Source organism: Geotrypetes seraphini, chromosome 9 (assembly GCF_902459505.1).
Source record: "Geotrypetes seraphini chromosome 9, aGeoSer1.1, whole genome shotgun sequence".
NCBI lineage: Eukaryota > Metazoa > Chordata > Amphibia > Gymnophiona > Dermophiidae > Geotrypetes > Geotrypetes seraphini.
In genome coordinates, this window is record NC_047092.1 from 49,754,866 (window position 1) to 49,774,483 (window position 19,618).

General features: G+C 41.0%; 1 protein-coding gene across 1 annotated transcript in view; it reads left to right on the top strand.

The window, feature by feature from the left end:
• Positions 1–19,618, top strand: part of CTTNBP2 (cortactin binding protein 2) — a 330,426-nt gene that overhangs the window by 29,253 nt on the left and 281,555 nt on the right. Inside the window, 1 exon segment of the mRNA XM_033959698.1 lies at positions 5,976–6,083. Coding sequence (XP_033815589.1) covers positions 5,976–6,083 — 108 coding nt within the window.

The following is a 19,618-nucleotide window of genomic DNA, read 5'->3' on the forward strand; positions in this document are numbered from 1 at the left end:
TAGCTTGCACTGCATAATAAAACGGGGGGTTATTATGCAAACATTTTTTTGATATATACACATAAACACCAGTCAACCTATACCATACACAGCTTTGCATGCAGAATTCTCAGTGTTCTTCCCAGATAAGTGACCTTACCTTATATTGGTGTTCATATGTTTTAGGTACCATTTATATAGGTATGGACCATTTATAGAAGACTGAGTCTGTTATGATTCTTATTTACAATATTATTTTATATACATTCGCAGTGTTCAAATGTGTAAGACCCATTGATGTTAATTTAAAGGGTATTAAGTAATTAATGGACCCTTTTACTAAAGGGCATTATGCCCCTAAAGCATTGTTAGTGCCCAAGAACAAGCTACCACGGAAATGTCTTTAAAGCATGTTGCAATATTTTGCTTGTTTGCTTACACTAACCAGTGTGTTACCAATTTTTAGAAAATATTTTTGAAGGGGGCATGTCGGCAGACAGTGGGCATTGCTGTTTTATCCGCCTAGTAGTAAAAGCAGTTAGCTTATCAGGTTTAAAAAAAAAAAGATTTGGATAATTTCCTAAAAGAAAAGTGTAAAAGCTATTAGTAAGATGGATGGGAAAATCCACTGCTTATTCCTGGATAAGCAGAATAAAATCTATTTTGTTTTGTTGGAATCTTGACAGGTACTTATGACTTGGGATTGGCCACTATTGGAAACAGGTTACTGGGCTTGATGAACCTTCACTCTGTCCCAGTACAGCACTACTTATGTTTTTAGTGCATTATGATAACAGGGTAATGCGGAGTTAATGCAAAAGCACCTACGGCCCCTTAAATAATTGGAGACTGTAGGTGTTCTTGCATTAACTCTACACAGATGCTGCAGGCTGATGACTGAATTAGCATGTGACCTGCAATAGAATATATTTTATTGAAAAGAAATCTGGCCTTGACACTTGGGAGAGTCCGACATTAAAACACATTAGATCCAGATTTTACCACTCTTTAGTAAAAGGGCCCCTAAGTTACAAACGTAAGTGGTAACTATTCCATAAATACAACTGTCTGAACATTTTTAGAATGAGGGGGAAAGTGCTTAGCATAAAAAGATTAACCATGCGTTCATTGATAATGAACTGGTATGCATAATTTTGTTTCATAGTTACTCACCAAGTACTGTGCGAAAGCTCTCAGGAGAAAATTTATGCCTGTTAAAGGTGATACTGTATGTGCAAATGAGAATTCAGCTTCATGCTCTAACTGGGTCAGTTACGCACATTCTCCTACGTAATATGTGCCAACAGAGAATTTAACTGCACAGCTGACTTTGTGAATTTTTTCTGCTCTTTAACATTGATCTCATGGAGACTGAATTTTTGTCGCAAATATTACGTAGCTTGAAAAGAAAATGTATATATTTTTTCATGAGCGCACCATTTTATCCGGATCAAGTGAAACACTAAAGAGTTTAGTTTCTCCTCACCTATATTTGATCAGTCTAAGTTTTACATGTTTTTAAATATGGGCATGGTAGGTGGCTGGATAGAAAAATAACACAGCTCAGACAAAGAAAGGGTGAAAGACATCTTGCCAGAGATCAGATACATTACATTACATTCGTGATTTTTATTCCGCCATTGCCTTGCGGTTCAAGGCGGATTACAGAAAAGGATTTCTGGATATGTCCAGAGGTGTTACAGAGTAGAGCAGGTTGCTTCAGAGGATTGAAATGTTTCATACAGAACCCCCCACTCCCCCGAATATCAGGGGAGTACTGTATTCTGGACATTTACAGTTGTAATGTGCTTGTAAACGTTCTTTATGTGGGTTAGTGAAAGGTTTGGAGTTTAAAAAATATCTTAAGAGCTATAGTTTAGGCCTGGTAATGAGATGGGATCTGTACTACTAGGAGAAAGCCAGTTAACTTTCACTATTCTCTACCATCTGTAAAAATGCAGTGAGAATTGTTTGATCCCGACCAGGTGGCACTTCATTCTGCAGACTCAGTTTTGGTCCTTTCAGCACTTTTTCCAGTGTGCAGTTTTACATTTCTTCTCAGCAAAAGCTTTATCCTGAACAAAATGTCTCACTCCATGCAAAGTTTAATTAAAGAGAAACAAAAGTGTCTTCTGACTGGTACTCAAAAAATGTATTCATCAGCGATTCTAAAATTCCTTAAGTAGTTACCTACCAAGAAAGAACTGCACTTCTTTCCTGGCAAGTGCATATCTTGGTGTATTTCTCTCCATCTTCTCTTCCTTCATCCTCTTAACACACTTTTACTAAGCTGCATTAGGCATATGGCAGGCTCAGTCTCGGGCAGTGATCAAGGCCCAGTTAAAAGCCCAACTCTTTGGGAGTGCTTTCGACTCCTAACGTCTCTTACCTTGGGTTCTACATCCTCAACCCTTTATGTCATGTCTGTCTGTCCAAGTTAGATTGTAAGCTCTTCTGAGCAGGGACCGTCTATAAATGTCAAAATGTACAGCGCTGCATATGCCTTTCAGCACTATATAAGTGATAAGTAGTAGCAGTAGTGTACACGCAAACTGTGCAGTCATAAGTTGGTGTGGAGAGTGGGCAAACGAGATACACTATTCAGTTAGCACTCTATCATTAGTGCCCACTATGGGCCAGATTTTATAAACAGTGCTGTCATCTGCTTAAAAAATAACTGCGAGATTGCATGTCAATCACACAATGGCACCATTTCTAGAATTGCAGTTTCGTGAAAGATAGGTGCCGGAAATGTAGGCCAGGGTTTTAAAGGCCTATACTTCTGGCATCTACTTTTTATGTGAATCATGGCTACAGATGCGCTTTATCATGCCTTACGCTGCTTTCGGTACAGTGGCATTAGGCTTCATAAAGCACCTTTGTTGCAGCGATGAAGGCACCATTTTTCTAGGCGCCTACATTTTTTTGTTTGAAAACGATTTTAATAATCTTTAAATGGTTTTCCTCACTTGTTAGGTGCCGGAATAATGTAGACTTAACACAGGAGCCCTTACTGCCTCCAAATTGGAGGCAGTAAGGTCTGGATTCTGTAAATGGTGCCTAAATCATTGGTGTCTACTAAAATGGCTGCCGACTGCGTGTCAATCATGCTTAGGTGCCATTAAATTAAATTAATCATGGCTAATGACGTCTAAGAAAAAAAACTTAGAAGCCTGCAATGTAGGCCAGCTTTTTACTGGCCTACATTGCAGGCATCTAAGATCTTTAGTGAATTGTGCCTAAAGGCGATTAAGTCCTGTTCCGCCCCCTAACCACGCCCAGTTAAATATAAGGCACCGTTAGGCGTCCTGCAGTAGACACATTAATGGCACCTATACTGTAGATACCTCCCTGTGTCTACTTCTTTTTAATGAGCTTTTAATTTGTTTTAAAGGATGCAGTCAATTACCGTGCCAATTAAAACAATTAAGTTAGGCAGCGGTAGCTAACTTATGGCTCTGTTTATAGAATATGGGGCTCATAATCGAAATAGAAAAACGTCCCAAAACCGGTCTAAGTCGGCACTTGGACGAACATTTCCCAAATACGTCCAAGTGCTGATACTAAAAACGGGTTTTGGACATATTTCTAAACGACCTAGGCCTTACTCCAAAATAACTGTTAATCTCTACCTGCTAATCACTAGCTCTTAACTCTGTTTATTCCACTCAAGTTGTACCATCTTTTAATTATTGTAAACCACATAGAACTTCACGGTGCTGCGGTATATAAACTGTTGTTATTATTATTATTATTCTTCATAGTGCCGCTGAACGACCAAAGCTAAACGGTGCGTTTCGGGAGGAGTGTCGAGGGTGGGACGTGGGCCAGCTTAGACTTAGTCGTTCAGCATGTATAACCGAAAGTTAAAATTCTGCCTCCAGACCATCATCACTTGGCCGCCTGGCATAGGAAAGCCTAGTTGTCCAGCACAGAGGCAGCTTAAGTCATCTTGGGAGTGGGTTAGGGATCCATAGAGAGGAGGACCCATGCCCATAAGCCCCTGTAATCACTGCATTGATACTGAAACATGTGCACTCTCCTATACACCCCCCAAACCCTTTTGTACTGGCATATAAGTGGCTCCTGCAGCCATAAGAGCTATTAGGGTGGTAGATAAGTGGGTCTAGGGGATTCTGGAGGTGGTTTGGGGGGCTCACCGTGACCTATAAGGGTCTACCAGCCCAACCAAGAAGAGAATGACGTGGATATGGTTCAATCAATGATCTGAAACAATGTCAAAAACACAGAATTTTGTTTCTGAAAATTGACGTTAACGAAATAAGATAACGCTCTTTTCAGCTACAGTGACAAAATAATGCTCAGAATTTAGGAAGTTGGTTGGTTGGGCTGAGAACTTTTCAGCTCCCCTTCGTATTGAACTAATCCAATAATCTGCATCACCCACGGCTCACTGATTTGACCCTTATTTCTTCAGAAAGTTAAAAGAAATCTTCATGCTGTTTAGTAGTTCCACAGCTGATAATTAAATTAATTGAATGGTTTCTATAACTGTGGCTAGTGCTCACTTTGTCCTTTTTCTACATGGGCTGATAGTTTTAATAATGGAGACACCACATTTGCTGTGATGAGCACCATCGGTTGTCATGGTAACTGTGTAATTCATATAATTATGTTCCGCTATAAACCTGTTGTTTTAATTCAGGATGCACAGTAAGGAAATATGAAGATAGCATTAGGGAGGATATGAGCACAGCTAAAAGGAGGGATAAAGAAATCCAGCTGTGAAATTGTGCTTCTTGTGGCGATGGAAGTGCTTTTGGTTTTATTGAAACAGAAAATTCATCCTAGCACCAGAGGAGATGATCAGTTGAAGAGAAAACTTTGTATCTCCCTTTGAACCTCTTTGGGGTAATCATGGATGAAATAATGTGGTAGCCGTGTTAGTCCACTTGAAAGATAATATGTTTATTATTTATTTGATACCCCGCCAGTGCAAAACAAAAAAAAGGAGATAAGGTGTTATTTAATAATTTTCTGACTAGCTTTCGAAGTCAGAGCCTTCTTGGTCGGGTCTGAAATGAGCAAAAGGTGACAATACATAATAATGTAACTGCATGTACATATAAAAGATAGTTTGCCAAAATTTTTAAATGAGATTATTCATGTACTTCTGCCCTAGGGAATTTGGCCCAGATTCTATAAGCAGTACACCTAGCCAATCTAGCCACCTAACTTAATTATTCAGTTAGGCTTAAATTGCCATGGAGGTATTTAAGCTGCCACAGGTTACTTACTAATGAGATACATGCATCTTATTATTATGCAAATACCATAACCCAACTTGAGTGATACATTGCAAATTGTATTTGGGTCCATAAGTCACAGCAAAAGAACCCCAGCTTTATCCTCACCTCCCCAAAGACTCCAGTCGCCTCCCTGGCTCCAGACTTCTCACCTCCCACAAGGCTCAAGCCCTGCCCACCCTCCACCCTCAAAAAGGCCCAAACCTCTCCCCACCCCCAGACATCCAAAAGGGCCTATCATATCAATCATTGGTGGTCTAGGGAGTCTTAGGACAGAAGTGATTCCTAATCTTTCCCGCCCAGTCTGGTACTGTCCTTAAAATAGTGTAACTACTAGGGATCATGTGTGGGGCTTAGACCTTTTGGGATTGGGCAGACCCTGAGCCTTTAGGGAGGTGGGGGAATGGGGGTCTGGAATCTTTGAGGTTGTAGAGATTAAGTCAGGGGAGATATTGAAGCTTGGGGGGGGGGGGGGGGGAGCTGTTCTGTCAGCCTGGGATAATCGAGGTTTGCAAGCAGCATTATTTTTGTACCATGGGATTCAGCAACCTGCAAGATTGAGCTACTTCATGTTGCTGAATCTCATGGCAAATCAAGGTGTGCACCTTGATAACTTCTCCCCAAGTTGCATGAGGTTAGTCCCATTAAATCATATGTAGGACAAAATTAAATTTCATGCTTGCATATATCCTAACCCATGAAACTCACCAATTCACATTAACTTCACAGAAAAAGGAGTTTGATGTGGATACCCTTAGCAAGCCAGAACTACGGTTCCTGCTAAGCATAATGGAAGGCGAGCTGGAAGCCAGAGATCTTGTGATAGAAGCATTAAGGGTAAGTTTATAATATCTCAGAGTTTCTGTTCTCTTAAGCTTCTGCAGCTGGTGATTCTTGGCAGCTGTCCAAGTGGTGCCACATCTGAAATTGCTTGACCGATGTTTCGGCCATCTTGCTGTGGCTTTTTTTCAGGGTGATGCCTGAAGCAAATGGCTGACAATGTCAAGCAAACACAGATGCAGCACCATCTAGACCAGTGATTCTTAACCTTTTTTGAGTCATGGACCACTTTAAAAATCTGATGAAAGCTATGGGCCCCCTTCCCCAGAAATATTCACATAAGCACAACTTTGCATGCTATGAATATAATGTACTTTATTTATCGAGATTTGATTGTCTCATACATATATGACATACACAAAGTAATCAATCTAAAAAAAATCACTCCTTTATTATGCAAAAAATAATGGCCACTCATTATAATTATGAAATACAATCCTCTTTTGTAAATTAAAACAGAGCTACTACTACTACGTTTTCTACTACCATTACTACTACTCCTCTCTTGTTATTTGCGAGAAAAATCAACAGTACCAGGATGTATAGTGAATATAAATATTTTACTTGACCCTCACGGATGCCCTGAAACTCATCCATGGATCCCAGATTAAGAACCCCTGATTTAGACAATTGCAAGAATCATCTTGGAAGTTTTATTTCTCTGAGTACGTAATATAGCAGAGTGCTTTTTCATCTGAAATTCCATTATTTTGAACCTCATAAAATCCAGAAAAAAAGTCCCCTTGTGGTCACTTGGAGTCCATTGAGCAACAGGGAAGTGGAAACACTTTTTTTGTCACCTGCTTTCTCCAGCTCCACCCTGCTTATCCCTTCTCTAACTCTCTTCTTCTGTTGTCACTTCCTTTCTCTCCTTTATGGTTCAGTCTCAAAGCAGAAAATAGAAATACGATATACGTACTGTTGAATAAGTTCTTGCAGGATCACTCAGTCATTCAATGATAATGAGACACATACTAAATAATAAGCAAAAAAAGTGGAGAAAAACAAACCTCATACACAGACCGCCGGGACTGCACTGTACCATAAGCAGTCTGTATCATCAAGGGTCTGAAAAAAACTCCACACACAAATATTTGTACATTTTCATACATTCAAAATGTTCTGTTTTCAAAGTAAGTGCTTCCAAAATTGAATAATCTAATTTATGTCCTGGTTGGAAGAAAATAAGATTTACCAGCTTCCAAGGTTTCAATTGGTCCAGAATTGGTGGCGCTTCATTGATGACATCTTCCTTATTTGGACAGGTTCAGTAGATCAACTGATGCAATTTAATACCGCTTTGAATCAGATTCACCACACAATTAAATATGTCATGTCGTATAATGCCACCCTGATCAGATTTCTTGATGTTTCAGTACAATTGGTGTATGGTAAATTGTTGACTTCAATTTTTCATAAAGACATAGACAGAAACACTCTGTTCATCTTAAAACAAGTATTCCCTTTGCCCAATTTCTTAGATATAGATAAGTATGTAATTCAAATGATATGTATCTTCAAGAAGCTAAGATACTTGAAGAAAAATTTAAATCTCGCCTGTGAAAAAAACAAAGAAAAGGGCATTAAATAACCCTAGAGAATCCCTGCTGGAATATAGACAGTCTCAAGAACAAGTTGAAACAATTTCTTGTGTTCTTAAACAGACACATACAATTCAGAAGATCATTAAGAAATATAAAAAAACATCTTCCGCTTCTTAAAACATTGCCATGCTTTGCAAATAAAAGATTTATCTTTGCTCAGTCTAGAAATAGGAATTTGGGAGATTGGCTTTGCCATACTTCAAAGGAAAGTTTTGGACTTCAAGAAGAATCTCGACCTCATGGACATTCTCCCTGTGGCCACTGTTCAAATTGTAATATTATGGCCACAATTACTTCCCTTTTTGATCTGGTAGATGGGAAGGAATATATTTTAGAACAGAATTCTGATTGGCAATCAAGCATGGTAGTATACGCTATTTAGTGATCTGTTATAGATTGGCCAAACCTTGAGAACATTAACTATTAGAATAACAGAACACAAAAGCTACATCAATGCCAAAAAAAAAAAATGGCAGCCCCATTAGTAACCCATTGCATAGAACAACAACATGCTTTTGGGAGTTTGAAATGTTGGGTGATAGAGAAGATTATGCCACCCTTAAGAAGAGGAAATATCAAGAGACAGCTCTGGCAAAGGGAACAGCAATGGATCCATCTGTCTGGTTTAAATACTGCATTAGAGTGGTAATCTTTTTACTGAATTCATGCTTTTTAGTGTGTTTTTACAGTTTTATATTTTGCATGTATCTTTTGGGTTTTTTTCTGATACATGAGTCTGTGCTATGGTGGAGCACTGAGTTCTGAGATATATACATTTTTCCACGTTTTTACGTTTAATGGTTTGCCTGCATATGTTAAAGTTTACACTTCCTTGCGATTTTTCTCACCACGTTCAGGTTTTCCTGAGGACAAGGTTTTACTGTGCAATATGTTTTTATCCCCTATTGGAAGAATTGACTTTTTGATTTTTGGCACTCTTTCAAGTTTTTGATTGGTAGGAGTTGAACCAGTTAGGCGGCGGTAGGCATCCTACCACTGTCTAACTAATCAGGATGCATGTTTTTTTAACAAAATCGATGTGGCGAATGGCACCTATATTGAAGGTGCCATTTGCACACCTATGGAAGCGCTTGGGCATGCCTAAAGGTGCCCGAGGCTGACATGGGCATGGTTTGCACCAGAACTAGCCTTAGGCATCCTTAGACAACCCTAGGCACTAGCCTACATTTAAGGCACCTGTTTTAAAAACAGCCACAATTCTATAAATGGTGCTGATGCGTGATTGACACTCGATTGGCGGCTATTGTTTGGCGGATATTGATTGGCGGATACTTGCGCCGTTTATAGAATCTGGGCCAAAATGATTTTCCAAAGTTATCAGGTGGCTCCTGGTCATTTGCCTATTCGAGGCTAACTGGTCATTTTCAATAGTACTTAACCAGTAAGTGCCACTGAAATGTCCAGTTAGCACCTGTCTTGAAACTATTGTGGGGGGTATTCCGGAGGCAGAGTCAGCACTTGGCTGGTTAAGTGCCGATATTCATCACATAACCGGCCAAGGTGACCACTTAATTGGTATCGCATAAAAGTCAGTCCTCTCTTTGGGCTCCTTTTACTAAATAGCACTAAAGGCTTTTAGTGCGGGTCGGTGAGGTAAATGCTCTGATGCTCATAGAATTCCTATGGAATTAGTAAAACCCAGCATTTATATGGTGCATGCCCCATAACTGGTTAAGTGCTGATTATCGCACATATCCGACTTTAACCGGCTCTGCAAGTCCAAAAATTCAGTGCCGAAGCCTGGACATGCCTGGCATTGAATTTTGGAGCATAATGCCTATGGCGGTTAGCAAACACTAAGTGCTGCTGGCAGAATTTTGGGCCCTATATTTTTCAATCAAATTTGTTATTCTTTTGTATATTCCTCTTTAGCTAGTCAAGAAGCCCCTTTACTAAAGAGTATTATGCCCTTACTATGCAGTTAGTGTGTGAAAATAGGTTACCAAACATAGAAACATGATGGCAGATAAAGACCCGAATGGCTGCTGTAGTAAGATCCTGTTTCCATCAAAAACATTTTGCCGTTCTCGTCCAATCCATCATCCTCTCCAGACTGGACTATTGCAATTCCATCTTCATATGCCTAACAAAGAAAAACCTCCACAGACTCCAGCTGATCCAAAATGCCGCGGCCAAGCTTATCTTTTCTAAAAGTAAATTCGATCACGTCTCACCACTCCTTTCCAAGCTTCACTGGTTTCCGATAACTTCCAGAGTCCACTTCAAATGCATCAGTCTAACCTTCAAAATCCTCCACGGCATCCTTCCTCCACTAATTCCTCTTTCCTGGAATTCCTCGAATCTTAGTACCTCCAGACCTACCCAAAAATCGAAACTATCCTTCCCCTCACTAAAAGGCATTTCCCACCCAGGAAAACTGGGGACTTCCCTCCTCATCAGATTCACCGAGCTCTGGAATAACCTCACCTCCCCCCTTCGGAACCTGAGTGCTCTCCAACCCTTCCGCAAACATCTGAAAACCTGGCTTTTCTCTAAAATCTAACTTCTCCCCCTCTCTGACATCCTAGCTCTCTAACACTCTTCTTCCCTCCAATCTTCATCTAGCCCTTTCCTTGGAGTTCCTTTCTTATTACAATCCCTGTAAACCGTGCCGAGCTCCACGACCTTGGAGATGGCGCGGTATAAAAACCTAAGGTTTAGTTTAGTTTAGTTTAGTAATTGCTCTGATGTCCATAGGGAATTAATGGACTTCAAAAGTGTTTGCTGTGTGGCTTTGTAAAAGAAGCCCTTATAATCTGTGCATTTCATGGTTCTTGGAGGAGTACAATTTTATTACATGCATAATCAAAATCAAATAGAATAGAAACATAGAAACGTGACGGCAGATAAAGGCCAAATGGCCCATCTAGTCTGCCCATCCACAGTAACCATTATCTCTTTCTCTCTCTGAGAGATCCCACGTGCCTATCCCAGGCCCTCTTGAATTCAGACACAGTCTCTGTTTCTACCACCTCTTCTGGGAGAATATACAACAAAGTCACATCTTGACACAATAAAACAAATCAACAGCATAAAAGGCTCCTTTTACAAAGGTGCGTTAGGGCCTTAACGTGCTAAAATGCCGCACGTGCTAGCCGCTACCGCCTCCTCTTGAGCAGGCGGTAGTTTTTCAGGTAGCGTGCACTAATCCGGTGCGCGCGCTAAAACCGCTAGCGCGCCTTTGTAATTCCAAAATGAAGTAAAATAAGAACCTGCTCATACCACAACTGCAGTTTGAATTATGAAAAGGCCTTCTGAAGTAAGTATGCTTTAAGTTGCTTTCTAAAGAGAAGATAAGTGTCAATTTTACGGAGATGAACAGGCAGTCAATTTCATAATCTAGGGCTCTTTACTTGAAAGGCAGAAGATCTTAAACCAAGTCAACTAACTAATCAGAAACTGGGGGCCTCAAGTAAATATTTACAAGTGGGTTCTGAAAAGTTCTCATCTCAACCAAGAAGGGAATGAAGTGGAGCCATGAAACTTACAAGTTATTCCACATATTCACCCCTAAGTTCAACACATTTGGCACATCGTATCTGTAACCCTTCCAAAAAAATACTCAGATGTCTGGTCGCTGAAATACTGCTCTGCTGCTGCAGTCACCTCCAAATCACTCAAAAATTGTTGAGATTTCAAACTCTTTTTAAGGTTTGGAAACGGAAAATAGTCAGATGGAGCAAGATCTGGTGAGTAGGGTGGATGGTCTATGCCAGGGGTGCCCACACTTTATGGGCTTGCGAGCTACTTTTATAATGACTAAGTCAAAATGATCTACCAACAATAAAATAAAAAAAACCCCACAAAGCACACTGAAAGGCAGAGAAAATGTTAATTATTCAAAGAGGTCACGGCAGATGACTCTATGCAATGTCACCTCAGTAACAAAATACAAAAATAGACAAATACACCCCCTCCCTTTTTACTAAACCACAATAGTAGGTTTTAGCACAGGGAGTTACACTGAATGCCTCGCGCTGCTCTCAATGCTCATAGGCTCCCTGCGCTAAAAAACGCTATTGCGGTTTAGTAAAAGGGAGCCATAGTGCAAAATATAGACCGCAGACATAAATTCTCAAAACCGACACATTTTGATCACTAAATTGAAAATAAAATAATTTTTCCTACCTTTGCTGTTTGGTGATTTCATGAGTCTCTGGTTGCACTTTCTTCTTCTGACTTTGCATCCAATCTTTCTTCCTTTCTTTCAGCCTCCTGTATGTTTCCTCTCCTCCAGACCTCATTCTCTCCCCCAATTTTTTCTTTCTGTCTCCCTGTTCCTCCTTCTTTCTGTCTCCGTGCCCTCCCCCAAGCCACTTGGTTTGCTGCCACCGCCATCGGGGAACAGCCCCCAAGCCACCGCCGTTCCAAGCTTTCCCTGCAGAAGCGTCGCGCTGACCAGCATTCCGCTCCCTGACGTCAATTCTGACGTAGGAGAGGAAGTTCCGGCGTAGGAGAGGAAGTTCCGGGCCAACAAGGCATTTCTCCTCATTCCTTCCAGCCTGAGCCCCATCTCTCCTTGGTCCAGCATTTCCCTTCTGTGTCTGTCAGAATTACCATTCCACCTATTTTCCAACATCACCCTTCTTTGTGTCCATCTCACCTATATCCCTATCTCACCACTTTTTCAGCATCTTCATTTGTCTCTGTCCTTGTCTTTATCCCATGTTCACCATTTGCCCTTTCAATGTCTTTATCTCCCCCCACACACTTTTTCAGCATTACTTCTATGTCTCTATTTCACCTCCTCTTCATGTCCCCTCTGTATCTCTATCCTTATTCAGTAGGTCCTGCTTATCCTTTCTCTTCTTTGTGTCACTATCTCCATTTTCAGCTTTCCCCCCTTTTCCTTTGTTAATGCACCCTGTAGCCAGAATCTTTCCACCCTCCCTCCACTCCGGCCCAGCCCAGTATGAAATATTTCCTTTTGTTTCCCTCCCCTCTCTCTTTCTCTCTCTCTTCTGCTCCCTCACCACGAGTCCTGCATCTGGCCCTCTCCCTTCTACCTGCACCTAGCAACATCCCCCTGCTCCACAGCTCTCTTAAGCAACTCGTCAGCAGCGGTGATCAAGACAAGCTGCCGACATCGAGGCCTTCCCTCTACGAGTCCCGCCTTTGTGGAAAAAGGAAGTTGAAACAAGCGGGACTCGCAGAGGGTAGGTCCCGACGTCAGAAGCTTGTGTCGATCGCTGCTGCTGAGTTGCCGAAGAGAGCCGCGGAGCAGGGGGTGTGGCCAGAAGCAGGTAGAAGGGAGAGGGAGATAGGAAGGCTGTAGAAGCTCCGGAGCATGACACCGACCCCGGCCAGGATGATTTCTTTTTCAGGCTGCTGCTGCCGCTGCCACGTTCCCCCCCCCCCCCCCGAAATGACAAAAACAGCCTAAAGTGGATGCCCAGCGTTGGTGTCTTTGACGTCGGGGAGAGGAAGGCTGATAGGCCCAGTAGATCGGGACGGCAACACGAGTCTATCACGGAGCCCGGGATGGGCTCTGCGATCAACTCACGTTGCCTTCCTGAGCTACCGGTCGATCGCGATCGACGTGTTGGGCACCCCTGGTCTATGCACTGAAACCCCAACTGCATCAAAACATCCATCCTTTTGCCAGCTTTGTGAGTAGGTGAATTGCCTTGCAAAAATAAAGAACTCCTTTTCACACCTTCCCTCTCCTTTTTTCTTTCAGTGCCTCCTTTAATCGGTACTGCAGCAAATGCCCTAATCTACATGTAGGAGAGCTGCACAAACACCGAAGTTATAGTGTTGTTCTAAATATAAATAGTGCAGTGTATCTTCAGTGTGAGGTAGTAAGCTCTGAGAAGCCAAGTTCAAAAAAAAGAACCACGGCTCCATTGCTTTACCAAACCCAGGCTTTTTAGGGGAGAGACCATGCTCATAGTTTAGCCAAACACCATCATTGGCATACACTTTGGGCTCCTTTTACAAAGGTGCGCTAGCGTTTTTAACGCACGCACTGGATTAGCGTGCACTATAGCGCCCACTACCTGAAAAATTACCGCCTGCTCAAGAAGAGGTGGTAGTGTCTAGCGTGCGCTATTCCGCGCGTTAAGGTCCTAGCGCACCTTTGTAAAAGGAGCCCATTGTGTGCTTAATCGAGCTTAACTCTGTGAAAAATAACAATTTACTAACTAATATAATATAGCAATACGGTGTCGCAGTGCTCCTACCCGTGTTCAGTCCCATAGTGGAAAAAATAAAGGAAATCCTAAAATGTGCTGTACTTAGCTTGTTTTAAATCTTATGTCCATAAACGCCATTAAGGTTTCAGCGGCATCGCCAAAGATGAGAGACTCTTTCTCTTTTTTAAACTCCAGATTTCCCTCAAGCTGTTTAAGGTATGGCCAGGCTTGGTTTCAGGAAACACTGCCCCTTCCTTAGGAACCCTTGAGGGGATTCAAAAAAGCCGCCGCACGGTAGAAAAAACTTTCTAACACTGCTGTTCAGCGCCATGCTCCAATGGGGCCTCGCTGAACAGTAGTGTTAGAAAGATTTTCTACTGTGTGTGTGTGAAAAATAGTTTTTTAATCATGTGTTTCAAGTGGGGTTTTTTTTTAAAACAAAGAAGAACCACTCAAAACTCCTAAGTAACGGAGTTACCCATCAAGTAAAAAACTGAAAAGGTAATTCTCCCACTTAGTTCTAGACAGAAGGAAAACTTGTGTTTTGGCGACATTGAATTTCAGTTTGTTGGCTATTTTGGGGTGTTCAGTGGGCAGAGTCAACACTTGGCCAGTTAAATCCATTATTCAGCACCTAACCAGCCAGGGTAACAGCATAAAACACATTATGTGGCAACCCATGGTGAATATTGACATAATCGGCTTGTTGTTAGCCAGTGTTGCATAAACTGGATATTTAGGGGCGGAGTCTACAAACGGTGCCATTATTGGTGGCTGCCTACAAAATGGCCACCAATCGTGTATCAGTCATTCAGTGGCACCGTTTGGAGAATCGTAGCTATGTGAAAGGTAGGCACTGGAAATGTGGTCAAGGTTTTAAAAGCCTAAATTCCTGGTGCCTACTTTCTACAAGAATTAGGTCTACAGAGATGCCTAACGGTGCTTAAGGCCTTTCGTGGTGTTAAGCACACCTACAGTGGCCATAGTCACCCTTAGTCGAGACAAAGATGCTGTTTTGGGCACCTCCATTTTTCAAATGATGTTTTAATTGTTTTTTTTTTAATCGGCACCGTCAATTACTGCACCATTTGAACAAATTAAAAAAGATTACGTTAGGTGGCCTACCACCCCCTAATGGCGCCGTTTTGAGAATTTGCTCCTTAGTGCTGAAACCAAACCATGGTCTGACATTGAATTATCTGGCAATAATGCCAGTGGCAGTCAGAAAAAGGCTAACTGCTGCCAGCTGAGTATTGATCTCGCCATGAATACTTAACAAGAACAGGACCCACAAACTGCAGATCGGATGCGAACACATTTTGTAAAAGTGTTCCTCACCCTTTCTGCCCTCTTTCACATAGGTGTTCACTGTGAGGCTCTCAAGCGACCAGAAACAAACCCCTTGTACACCAAAGAGAACCCTTAGCCCATTGCAGTTGCCTCATTTCCTTCACAAGATAGGTTTGCAAAGCATATATTGTAATGTTCCATGCATAGGAAAAGCAGTAGTTGCGTTTGTCTGTGTGTGTGTTGGGGGGGAGTTCCTTTCTATAATGACTGGTAAAGATTGGGGGACGAGGATTAGCTGGAGGCAGAAGGAAAGCTACTGCAATGCTGTGGTATATTGTTTTCAAGCTGTTCTTAAAGCCATGAGGTACTTACAGCTTGAAAACATAAATTTCTGTCGGCATTTGCTATACAATTTTCATTTTAGTTTAAAGGACATGTATTTGTTGTACTATTCACTCAAAAAATGTACTGTGATTTAGTGTACTTAAACTCTCAGAGGGTGAGAGAAAATTGTTCTTTGGTGAAAAAGGCTGAAGGACCCAGTGACCTCATCCATTTAGGAATTGCGAAAGAATAACTCACACCTCCTGCTGACATATAGTGAGGTTAGAAAGCTTTTTTTAATACCATTGTGTGTCTATACTTTGAGCGTTGTGTTTTTAAGTCCCATATAACCTTTGTTTGATTGGGTAAGCATCAGGCAGTTTACTGTACAGAGCTTTTGTTCTGATTTGGGGTCAGAACAGAGACTAGGAGATTTAGGAGTTCAGCTGGCACTTTATTTCATATACCCAGCATGCCACTGTCAGTCAATAAAGCAATCCACACAGTTAGATATCTTCTAAACTGTGAAGGGTTTATTTTAACTTGGATTTCAGAAAACTGGGACATTAACTTTAAAGTAAACAGAAACATAGAAGCAGGATGGCAGAAAAAGGCCAAATGGCCCATCTAGTCTGCTCATCCACAGCATCCACTATCTCCTCTGCTCCCTAACAGATCCCGTGTGCCAGTCCCACATTTTCTTGAATTCAGACACAGTCTTTAATTCTACCACCTCTACTAGGAGACTGTTCCATGCATCTACATACCACACTTTCTACAAAAAAGTATTTCCTTCGATTACTCCTGAGCCTCCACCACCTCTACTGGGAGACTGTTCCACACATCTACATACCACCCTTTCTGTAAAAAAGTATTTCCTTCGATTACTCCTGAGCCTATCACCTCTTAACCTCTTTCTATGCCTTCTCACTCTGGAGTCTCCTTTCAATTGAAAGAGTTGCCTCATGTGTATTTATGCTACATAGGTATTTAAATGTCTCTATCATATCTCCTCTTTCCTCCAGAGTATACATATTGAGGTCTTTAAGTCTGTCCCCATATACCTCATGATGTAGACCACCAACCATTTTAGTTGCCTTCCTCTCTGGATCGACTCCAGCCTGCTTATATTTTTTTGAAAGTGCGGTCTCCAGAATTGTACACAATATTCTAAATATAGTCCCAATACTCTTATACAGGGTCATCAGTACCTCCTTTTTCCTACTGGCCATTCTTCTCCCAATGCACCCAAGCGACCTTCTAGCTTTTACCATCACTTTTCAACCTGTTGGCCACCTTAAGATTATCACATACTATCACACCCAAGTCCTTCTCTTCTTTCATGTACAAATGTTCTTCACCACCTAAACTACACTGTTCCCTCTGGGTTTTGTAGTCCAAATGCATGACCTTGCATTTCTTAGCATTAAATCTTAGCTGCCAAATTTCAGACCATTCCTCAAGCTTCACTAGGACCTTCCTCATGTTTACACCATTAGGAGTGTCTACTCTATTGCAGATTTTGGTATCATCTGCAAAGAAGCCCTTCAGCAATATCATTTACAAAAATGTTAAAAAGAACAGACCCAAGAACCGAAACTTGAGGCACGGCACAGGTAACATTCCTTTTATCAGAGCGATATCCAATGACCTTCCACTCAACCAGTTTCTGACCCAGTCCATAACTTTGGGGCCCATAAAAAAGGCACTCAATTTATTTATTAGATGCCTGTGTGAAACATTGTCAAAGGCTTTGCTAAAATCTAAATATACCACATTTAACGCTCTCCCTATATCTAATGCTCTGGTCATCCAATCAAAGGAAATGATCAGATTTATCTGACAAGACCTGCCTTTAGTGAATCTATATTGCCTCGGGTTCTGTAATCCACTGGATTCCAGAAACATCACTATTCTCTGTTTTTAAAGCGTTTCCATTAATTTACTTACCACAGAAGTCAGACCTTTATCCACGTACGCAGTCCTCTGAAAATCATTCATGATCTACCACACCTCCAGTCCTATTTGCTTTTGTTTTCTGCGGTCATGCTCCCAGTTCTTCAACTGTGAACATAGAGCATAGATATTTGTTGAGCAATTCAGCCTTATCTTTATCAGCTTCTACCCTCCCCTTCACCTTTGAGTTTCATAATGCTACTTTTGCACTTCCTCCTATCACTAATATATCTAAAAAAAAAAAAAAGTCCTGCCCCCCATTTTACCATGTCTGCTTTTTTTTCTCTTCCATTTCCATTTTTGCTTTCCTGTCTACTCGACCAGTCTCTCTGAACTTTTCCAGATATTTTTGCCTGTCTTTCTTCTTTCTGCGATCTTTTGTAGTTTATGAAAGCTAATCTCTTTTTCCTTACCTTCTCAGCTACTACTTTTGAGAACCAAGGCAGCCTTACATGTATTGCCCTTACAATAGCTCATTTCAGTTTTGCCCACTGCTTTCCTGCTTCTTCCAGATGAACCCATGCAGACAATTCTTTGACAAAATTCCTTATCTGAACAAAGTAATTTTTTTAAGTTTAGCTTTTTTTTTTTTTTTTTTAAAGTTTTAACTTTGAATGTACCCTCTCTACACCTGTCTTAATATTAAACCACACTATGCAGTGATGACTGAATGCCAAATGATCACCCACTATAACATCAGAAACACTTTCCCCGTTTGTAAGCACAAAGTCCAGTATGCCCCTTCCCCCATCCGTGGTTTAATTTAAATGATGAGTACTAATAGTGGATAAGTTGATAAAGTATTTCAATGAGTGAATTCCTGACAAAAGAATTTTCTGAACTTTGAATATTGATAAGACCGATGAAGAGGCTGACTACGTCAATCTCTAAGCAAATTGATAATGCTTCGGAGAGTAGCCGCTGAGGTCTTTTGAGAATTTCTCTGAAAAATTTAGTAAATTATATTGAAAGCTAAATAGTTGTTGCTGAGAGAGAAATTCTAATATTTGAAACTTTGAAAGATTAAATATAACACTTTGTACTGTATCCAATATTGCACAGGTGACCAGTGTCGTTGCTTCAGCACTGGTATCACATGCTGAAATCTACCAGTGCCTCTAATAACATGCACTGCTGCAGCATTTTGAATCACCTGTGACAGCCTGTTATGCATGCAACTGGTTCTACTGTATAAATGTGTGCCCAGTTGTATGTCTAACTTTGTACACTATTTATAACGACAAATGCTAGAAATGCTGCCAGTGGCTGCCAGGTTAAATTTACAACTACTGCATGGTAATGTCCTGTATTACTCTATGGTAACTGCAAATTATACTGCAGTTATTAAAAGGGCATCATAACCATTTTATGAGTGCCATGGACTGCCAGAAGAACTAACAAATCAATTCTGGAAGAGGTCAAACCGGTTATGTCACTCAAAGCCCAAATGATGAAGTCACGAATGTCTAATTTTGGTCACACTGTCAGAAGAGAAAGATCATTGGAGAAGGACATCATGTTTGGGAAGATTGAAGGAACAAAGCGAAGAGAACAACCTGCAATCAGATGGCCGGACACATTGAAAACAACCATGGCGATGACGCTGGACGACCTTACTGGACTAGCATAAAACCAATTTTTATTTTTTTTTTAATCTTTAATTCACCAAGTCGCTAGGACTTGAACTCAAGTCAGTGGTACCTAACGTAGCACAGTACCTAAACTATTATTAAAAGTAAAACATAAACACTAATACCATAATACATAAATAGAACAGAACATACAATATATATTAATTCATAAACAAAGCAAGAATCATACCGTCATTCCTATAAGTAATACAAACCTATTAAAGAAGCCTATGTGATAATATAAAGGAAAGGGAGAAAACCCCTAACAAAAGAAGCAGCAGGCTGCAACCCACAAGGCAATAGCTGCTGGAGCTACAGTTACCCATATTTCTTGGGGAAGGATGGTTTCTGAAGGGAATTATGGGACAGGAAGTCCTGAGAGAAAGGAGGGTGGAATGGTGCAGCGCTAAGAAGAGCTTCTAAAGAAAGAGTTTGACATCCAAAAGCTGCAAGAGGAGAAAGCTATGGTGGCAATTCTATAAATTGGTTTCAAGATTTCGATGCCCCAATGCCATGCAATTAGTGCCAAGTTTATAACAGCTTCGAGGTGCCAGAATTCTGCTATAGAATGC